At 34.6% G+C, this 9202-nt stretch overlaps 1 protein-coding gene across 1 annotated transcript; it reads left to right on the top strand.

Moving 5' to 3' along the window:
- Positions 1-2174: 2174 nt before the first annotated feature.
- morf4l1 (mortality factor 4 like 1) lies at positions 2175-7015 on the top strand. Its single transcript, XM_041998157.1, has 12 exons — positions 2175-2300; positions 3078-3124; positions 3212-3279; positions 3366-3452; positions 3606-3683; positions 3777-3802; positions 3910-4001; positions 4240-4341; positions 4462-4550; positions 4660-4832; positions 6356-6440; positions 6517-7015. Exons 1-12 carry the CDS (start codon positions 2261-2263, stop codon positions 6599-6601), a joined length of 972 nt encoding a protein of 323 aa, XP_041854091.1. The 5' UTR covers positions 2175-2260; the 3' UTR covers positions 6602-7015.
- Positions 7016-9202: the final 2187 nt, after the last annotated feature.

Raw genomic sequence — 9202 nt, 5'->3', positions numbered from 1 at the left:
TATAATGTCTACTGTGCTATTTCATATTAAGAATTGACACTCATAAAATAACTTATTCTTTGTAATTGGTTTCAGGATAGTCCTGATCCAGCTCCATGTGTACTTCTGTTAATCGTTCAAAAAGCAAATCAAAATAGAGCAATGGATATTGCATCTGGGTACTAAAGAGGTCATTGTCTCCATTTTTCTGAGAATTTCTACCCCACCCACCTTACAGTCAATATTAACTATAGTTTAATTAGAGACAAAGTATTGGTGGAAGACCCACAGGCTTAATTTAAACTAGTACAAATTAGTTATTTATATGCTAAAACATGAATTTGGTCATCTTTGATAGTAGAATGGATATTTATAATATAGCATTAATTTATTTCCATATTAAAAACAATATTTTAGTTTTGTACCTTATAAAGGTGAAGCTCCATTACCAAGCAGTAAATGACAAATATTTTGAATATGAATTTATGTGCTGAATAAAATTTTCTCAACTCTCAGATGTGTTTGTAAGCATTCAGGTAGATCCTGTGCTTTAAGTTATTGCACTGCAGTAACTGGTTTGTTGAAAGACCAGCTTGTTATTTTACTTGTAGGGCCCACTGGAGACCAAATTGCACTAAATGTGGCCCCTGAACTAAAATGTAAATTGACACCCCTGGATTATGGGGGACTTACCTGGAAAAAAAAAAATTCCACAAGGTGCAATGTTGAAAAAAAGCTCGAGAGCCACTGGTATAAAGTATGAGATGACAGTGAATAACAAAGATGTGTCCAAGACATGGGTCATTTCTGACTTTATACAGTGCAAAGTTTAAACATATAGACAGTGTGTACATACTATTTTTATGCAGATTGTATACACAGGATCACTAATACGCTCTATTTAGAAAATATTGTATGTTCAGGTACAATAAAGATTAGGGCTCAATCAATATAACTTTTTCAGAGCTGATACCGACAGGTAGTTATAAGTTATAAGTTAGTGATAACCACCATACGGAACCATGGTACATTAAGCATTGGAAATAATAAATAAAAAAGATACAATTTTGCAGTCAAACTCTAAACACCAACATATTACTTTGTTAAAATACCATTATGTGATATTTTATTTATTTGAACTAAACTAGACGTTCCCACCTTAATTTTTTGTAGAAGATGGATGAATTTTTATGAGGAATAATTCACAATGGGAAAGCACTAAAGAAATTTCAGTATACTTACTGCCATTCATTTCACACTAAGTTGGGGCCTAGCTTTGAAAAAAATGGGCTAAGTTGGTTGGTTTTACTTTGAAAAACATTTCTGTAGTTGGTGGTTAAGAAATAGAACAACTTTTTCAAAGAAATAATAAATAAAAACTCTAATAGGAAACAAAAACTGCTGTTATTTTACCAGCAGATGCAGAACGAGCATGAAATTCTTTTCGTTCAACGTGTTTTTCTTCTCCCTCACAGATATGTCATTACCAACTAGATCAAAAATGTTTTATTTAAAATTGTACACAGCATCTATCCAGTTAAAGCAAACATATTTAAATGTGTCCCAAATGTATTTAATAGATGTAGTGTCTGCAATTGTGAAGGGGAATCGATTGAACACGTATTTGTTTAATGTTTTCATTCCACTTCACTGTGGTTCCAACTTCAGAGAAACTTGACCATAATTCTGCGTAAAACAGTTTTCTTATCAGTAGCTGATATTTTACTTTATTTTAATTATCACAGTTTCTCTGCCAATAAAATATTTTTATAAATTTGATCAGTATTCTTGCAAAATATTTCATCCACAACAATATGGCTTAAAAATCTACATATCATTAATCATATGAGCTTAATTTTAAAAATAAAAAATAAACTAAAAAAAAAAACCCCAAAATATTCTTGCGTTTTTCAAAAACTTTGAATAATATCTTTCAGCAGACTCTTAATCCTTCAGTTTCGTTTTTTATTTGTTTGTAGTTTGTGTGTGTGTGTGTGTGTGTGTGTGTGTGCGTGTGAGGGTGTTCTGTTCATTCATTTGCATTTTGTGTTTGTAATACATAATATACCTGTGTCTGTCTATGACCTTTTGTATAAAACTATGATTTTGTAAGTTTGAACATACGTCAATAAAGTTTTTTTTTTTTTTTTTTTTTACTTATTTTTCAGTCACCGTATTAATGCGTCACTGGGTGGGTAATGACGTTATTTGAAAGCGGCGCCGTTGCGGACTGGAATGGGAGCTGGCGATTTTTCCCATACTTTGATAGTTTAATCCGTGAATGGCGCCGAAACAGGACCCGAAACCTAAATTTCAAGAAGGTAACATCTTTAGGGTTTCCTGCGTTTGTGGAATCTGAGGCAGCAGTTACCGCTAAAGCAAATGAAATGGTCCACAAGGTTAGCTTAGCTTATCTAAACATACACTGTAACCGCGGGGCAGTTAGCGGTATTAGCATTTATTGTTGTTTATATAAGGAATTGTTGTGAAGTTATCACTTTAATTCTCTGCTTTACCAGGTTGTTCAGTCGTGTCTTTAATACGCAGTCCAAGGCTTACAACAAAAAGTAAAATATTTTACTTTTTTAGAGATGTGCCTCTTTGCCATCAGCTCCATTCATGCAGCGTTAGCTCCTGATGGACTTGACCGCCCACTTCTCTCTTTCTGAGCTAACGGTTAGCTAAATGCTGGCTAACCTTTTGTTTTATCACTGCTTGGTGATGTCTCAGCTCTTCTTTCCGTTTGTGTTATTTCAGCGGTTATAAAACATAAAGAAAATCTGTTTTGGAATAAAAACATATTTAACGAATATACGAAATACTTTTAGCGCCCTATAAAGTACAACATTTTATAACTAGGAATACAAAGAAGACAAAATGTTAGAGGGGTCAGTTTAAATAATAACTTTTATGACAGGTGGATTAAGTTGTGGACTCCACCTGTGTAGCTGAAAGTCAGTCATAAACTTAAGGTTGATTTAGAAGTTTAATACATACTTATTGTTTTTGATCAGGCATTAACTTGTATACCTGACAGTGGTTTTGTTAAGTAGCTCTTTGACGAACTGTCATGCTGACTTAACCACGTCTCTACTTAGGTGAAAGAGTACTGTGTTTTCATGGGCCATTGCTCTACGAAGCTAAGGTAAGTTGTCATACTTGGTCTGCCTCTTTGATTGTGATATCCTACTCTGTATTGTCTTATGATTGTGAATTGTGCCTGATTTTGCAGTGTGTTAAGATAAACATCAAGGACAAACAAATCAAATACTTCATTCATTACAGTGGGTGGAATAAGAAGTAAGTTTTGAGCTCAAATACAAGAGTGTTGCAAGAGCTTTATTCTATGCAATCTTCAAAATTATTTTATATATTTTCTTTTCCAGCTGGGACGAATGGGTTCCTGAAAGCAGAGTGCTTAAGTATGTGGACAGTAATCTTCAAAAACAGAAAGAGCTTCAGAGGGCAAATCAGTAAGTCTGTTAACACAAAATGCTGGGTTTTCAGAAAATATCCAAGCTCTGAAATCTGCTGCAGTATGTGTCTGTATTTCTCCAAGAAACTGACTGGTTTATCTAATGTGAATTACATATTTAGGTAACTTAATTGGTCTTATCTTAATTTAGAGACCATTATGTGGAAGGAAGAATGAGGGGTGCTGCGCCAAACAAAAAGATACCTGCTGTATCGCAGAAAAATGATGTGTAAGTCCCTAGTTTTTCCCACTTTGTCATTTTTACCACAGACCTTCTTTTCAGACTGTATACATAATTATGAATGCATTTTTTCTTCCACAGGAAAACCAAAAAGAACAAACAGAAAAGTGAGTATATCATGCTGTCAAATTACAATACTCTAGCTTTTGTGTCTTTTATTAGTAGAGATGAAGCTAGAAATTGTGTAGAATAACTGTTAAATATGATTGTGCAGCTCCTGGACCAGGAGAAGGGACTAGTTCAGGGGGGGATCCAACTCATCCCCCACGAAAGAAGAGGGCACGTGTTGACCCTACTGTGGAGAGTGTAAGTTTGCAATAAGTTTGAAATATTTTCTTTGGTTACCAGTTGTTATAAATGAGTATTTAGCTGCACTAAAATAATCTGGATATGGAGTTTAATTCTTGTAGAACAGAATCTACATTCCATCTTTTGGATCTATTTCTGATGCTAAAATGGATTAACTGTGTAAACATAATATATAATTATATAATATAATATAATTTAATTTTTTTTAATTTTTTTTTTCCCCCCTTTTGCTCAGGAGGAAACCTTCATAAATCGAGTGGAAGTTAAAGTAAAAATCCCCGAAGAGTTGAAACCATGGCTTGTAGATGACTGGGACCTGATTACACGACAAAAACAGGTGACCAACTAGAAGCCTGTCCACATAATTTTGTTCAGTGACATTGCCACATGTACTTACAGTGTAATATTTGCAGGGATATTCACAATGTCATAGTTTAAATTTTGTTTGTGTTTTCAGCTTTTTCACCTACCTGCCAAAAAGAATGTTGATGCAGTCCTTGAAGATTATGCAAACTATAAGAAATCAAGAGGAAACTCAGACAGCAAGTAAAAACTTTTTTTTGGTTTAAATTGTCATGTTCATTTGTTCTGTTACTTATGGCTGTTTGATTAGTGCCAGAGATTCATATTCTTTTTCTTTCTCTGCACTTCTCAGGGAATTTGCTGTAAATGAGGTGGTTGCTGGTATTCGTGAATATTTCAATGTTATGCTGGGAACACAGCTTCTCTACAAATTTGAGAGGCCTCAGTATGCGGATATCCTGGCCAACCACCCCGATACGTCTATGTCTCAGATCTACGGTGCTCCTCACCTACTAAGACTTTTTGGTACAAACACACCATAACACTTGAATGTTTTGCATAAGCATAGTGCACTCCATAGGATGTATGAACTGTCATGAAAACATGACAGATTGTAGTATAAGATTATTAGTCTTTTAATTAAAGTGCACAAGAATAATATAGGTAATGTTTGTGCATACTTTAGGTGTTGGGTAATATGTTATCAAGGAAAAACTAAGGAAATAGTTTTTGCATCATTTGTTTTTTTGTAAGAAAGGCACAACAAAGGTAACTTCCCAGTTTTCCCTTTCATTTGTAAAAGAATAAGATTCAGTTTTGTGAGATGAGACTGAACATTTCTTTAGTTTATTACACATTTGCTGAGATTGTTTTAACAAGTTTTCTAACTTTTTTGTTTATTGAGACAAAGATGGATTTTCCTTTTTTTTTTTTTTTTTTTTTTTTTTTTTTTTTATCATAGCAAGTTTCCAGCTATCAAAACGGGCCGAGCTTGTGATCCAACGTCACACAAGAGTAACAATACAGGTCACAACAAGCCTGCTAGTTTATTTTTCTATTATTCAGGTGGTCTTAAAGCAGGAAAGTTTGCATGGTGTCTGTCTAACACAGCTTTTTATTTCAGGAAGCTTTTATCATTAAGTGAAAGTTAGGCAAGGTTTTCTATTATTTTGACCTCTTGCTTGGTTAGTCTTTTTTTTTGTCTTATTTCTTTCATGTCTTCTTGGCATTCTGCTTCAATATTTTGTTTGGTCTTGTAACCTCTGGCATGAGGCCAAGAAGAAAACGATGAGTTAGGTTGTTTTTCATACTAACAGAATCTGGTGAAGCGCTGTTGTCGAGTAGATATGTTTCTGCTGTAGAGCAAAAGTTACACCAGTTTGCCCCTCTTAGAAGACTGTCCCATCAGAATTATTAATCTGTTTTTTAAAGCTGAAAATTCCTACGTAACTTTGGTGTAATAAACAGTTTATTTTAGTCAGCAGCAAGTATACATATTTATTTTAAAACATAATATGCAGGATTTATTCTCAAAACAAGTTTCTATAGTATAAATTTACACCAGTAGCTTTTTTTTTAAACTCCTAAAACTATTGAGGCAGCTTTTGATATTTTACCAAATTATAAAGTTTAATTCCACCTGGGGAAATAAACAAAAATGTAAGTTTTTTTTTGTTTGCTAAACAAATTAAAACAAAACAAACAGCCAGCTGAAACGTCTCTAAACTAAAAAAAAAAAAAAAAAGAATATGGAAAAAATATGTACCTGTGCACTTGTTTACAAGGTACATTTAAAACAAGTCACACCCACTAGCATGAACCTGCAGGAAAGGAGAAATATTGCACGCATTACCTAGAACTGCATATACACCTTAGAAATAAGAAAGTAGCTTGCCAGTATTTCTCTTCATCTGCCACTATGACCCTTGTCTTGTGCTGTTTCAGGCACTTGAAATACTGTATTGGAGTTTGTTAAAAGCTATTAGAAATGAAGAGAAGGCCAGTGTTCTCACTGCGTGTAAAATTGTGTCATTGTTTGGATTTAAAAGTGAGGATCGGAGCCATGCTGGCGTACACTCCCCTGGATGAGAAGAGCCTTGCACTGCTGCTCAGTTATCTACAAGACTTTCTCAAGTGAGTATTTGGAAATGTTTCAGCAAGGTTTACGGTGAACAGTCTGCAGCAGAAATAATAAAATCCTCCTTTTCAGGTATCTTGTGAAGAACTCTGCATCGCTGTTCAATGCAAGTGACTATGAAGTTGCCCCCCCAGAGTACCACCGAAAGGCAGTTTAAGCTTTTTTTTTTTTGTTTTGTTTTTTTAATTTCAAGATCTGAAACCTTTGCAAGTTGAACTTTTGAAAAGGACGTTTTTACTTGTCAAAAGGATGCGATTTCACCAAACACCATTTTAAAGAACAGATTGTGCAAAATCTGTTGAGTTATCGAGGAAGAATTAGATGAAGATGTCAAAGTAGTCCCTGGACAAATTCTTTTTTCTTTCATATGGAAAGCTGCTGAGTACGCTCTTCCTGTTTTGGTATGTTTTTGAGTACCACTTTTTAGTTTCTATTATATAGAGTATTTGTCTAATGTTAACATCTTCTCAAAATTATTTCATCAAGATTTATTTTGTTCCCTTCAGTTCAGATGCTGGTTAAATTTGTTTTGCAGACTGTCATCATTTTGTAATAAAAACCTTTAATCCTCCAGTTTGAGTTTTGAAGATGATTAAAATGATTAGAATCTATTGTGTTTCTTGGTCTAATGAAGAATGAAAACAAAAGTTGAGTGATGGAGACTGTACTAGCTTGGTAAATTATTATTCTATAAGCAGATGAAATGACATTTTTTCTAAACTGAGCTCATATCTTGGATTTACAACCTCATTTTCTTAAATAAAAGAAGTCGCTTTTAAAAAGCTGGAGCAGTGGATTGTATATCCGTGATTCATCATCTCTTATTTGAACAGCAAGTTAAATGAGGATGAAATTAAATGAGGACATCGTTGGCTGTAAGGTGGACCTCCCAGAGGGGCTACTAGCTCCTTCATGGGTGGTTGAGTGAATGAATGTGAGGAAATATGACTCTAGTCTGGATGTGTTGTCTTGCCATTAGTGTTGAATAAGAGTGTTTTGCAAACTTAAATATTGCTTGTTGAAAGAGGATTTTTTTTTTTTTAATGTTTAAGCTGCTTCTGTTTAAGAGTCCAGATTTTGTGTACTTTCACTAACATTTATGGTGTGAACACGGCTTCTATCTGGAAAGCTCTTCTCATGGTGATAAGTTAAAATGTCTGCTGTCATAATAATTAATGTTTCTCTTGCTGGGATTCATTTGATTGTTTTTCCAAATTATTTGCTCATATTTATTCTGTTTAATTAATTAAATTACACACACAGACTGTCTTTACGTATGCTGAGTTAATTACTGATTTGTAACTGCAGCCAAAATTCCTTTAAAAAAAATTAAGTAGAACTTGTGACTTACTACATATGGATTAGACAGATGAATTTACATACTTTAAAGCTACTGGCCTGGCCATGGGCTGGTAGTCTTGACTAACCACTTTAATCCTATAATTATAGGATTATAATAATTATAATCATTTGAAACAAAGAGGGTTGACATGGATACCTACAATTTTCCTTCACATTGGATAAGATGATTTTTCTGCTGTGATGGTTTATACAAGGTGAATCAACACTGCTACAAGTGGTGGAACGTCTGCAGATGGAGGGCATGTGCTGCAGTCAGGGTGTAGAAATGTAATGTTCTCTTGAACCCGAGCCAGAGCGACCTTTTTCCTCTTACCTCTTATCCCTGTTCACAAGAAAAGTGTTTGGCTTCTTTTCCACTCTTGTGACCTACTTGACATGAAAAAAAAGAAACTAAATATTTGCTCCTGGCTGATTTGTGGTTTCATCTGTCAGCTGCTTTCAGTTGTCATGGTAAGAACAATCCAGAGCTTTTCAAGAAGAATGTCTTTAATCCAACTGGTCCCAGCCTCAGCAAGGACCAGATGTGTTTTCAGTGGAAAGACTGACACACACAGAGGACTTGGCTGAAAATCCGTTCATGGGGACACCTCAGTGCTTGCTTCTTGCTTGACTTTATTTTCTGCTGTGAGTAACACTTCATACAATGTGTTAGCGGCTTGGTTAACTGGAGCCTTCATGTAACCCAGGTGACAATGAGTTTTTTAACGCCATCATTACCCTTTCAGTGAGAGAGATGTGCACAATACAGGCAATGATAATGAGGCTGGTTGAAGTGTGATTGATGGTTGTCACCAGTTTCCTCCAGGTTTGTCTGTTCTGATCTACCAATCAAAATACAGTCAAACAGGTTTGCAGAAATGACCCAGATCAGAAATGTCTGCTGTCAAAACCTAACAATATATATTACTATCTGTCGTTATGTTGCATTAAAGCAAATAAAATGAAACCCTTTCTGTTCTTGATTTTGAGAACTTTACTATATCTGTGACAGCATAAAATGGTATGAAATAGTAATTTATGCTTATTTAAAGCATTACAATGCCATCTACAGAATAAAGAGGTAATCCATTAACATACAGTCAGAGAGCCGCCATTCTGACACTAATTCAGAGTACTTTTGACACCAAGTGCATTTTGGAGCAATAATTATAAATGCAGGACTTAAGAGGGTAATTTTACTTCTCTGCCTTTCCACATCAAGTATTGTTTTAGTTATCCGTACAATGTGATTTGAAAACAACACTCTTGTATTTGTTGTCAGTTACAGACTTTGTCTTGTCAAAGACAAGTAACTTACTAGTTTCTAGTTGTTGCCAAGCTGTTGGTGTCTTTTGATGTTTCCTCCCAAACTGGGAATGGCAGTAGTAAAAGGAAACACAGTTGGAGATTAGATTTA

The sequence above is a fragment of the Melanotaenia boesemani genome, chromosome 10 (assembly GCF_017639745.1).
Source record: "Melanotaenia boesemani isolate fMelBoe1 chromosome 10, fMelBoe1.pri, whole genome shotgun sequence".
Taxonomy (NCBI): Eukaryota; Metazoa; Chordata; class Actinopteri; order Atheriniformes; family Melanotaeniidae; genus Melanotaenia; species Melanotaenia boesemani.
Note: the sequence above shows the minus strand (reverse complement) of the source record. Positions and strands in the feature narration are given on the sequence as shown.

Excerpts from the sequence above, each read along its gene's own strand:
- morf4l1 (XM_041998157.1), top strand. The coding sequence starts at position 2,261 with ATGGCGCCGAAACAGGACCCGAAACCTAAATTTCAAGAAG. Across the intron at positions 3,280-3,365 it reads TACAGTGGGTGGAATAAGAA|CTGGGACGAATGGGTTCCTG; the intron begins GTAAGTTTTGAG and ends TTTCTTTTCCAG. Across the intron at positions 3,803-3,909 it reads CAAAAAGAACAAACAGAAAA|CTCCTGGACCAGGAGAAGGG; the intron begins GTGAGTATATCA and ends ATGATTGTGCAG.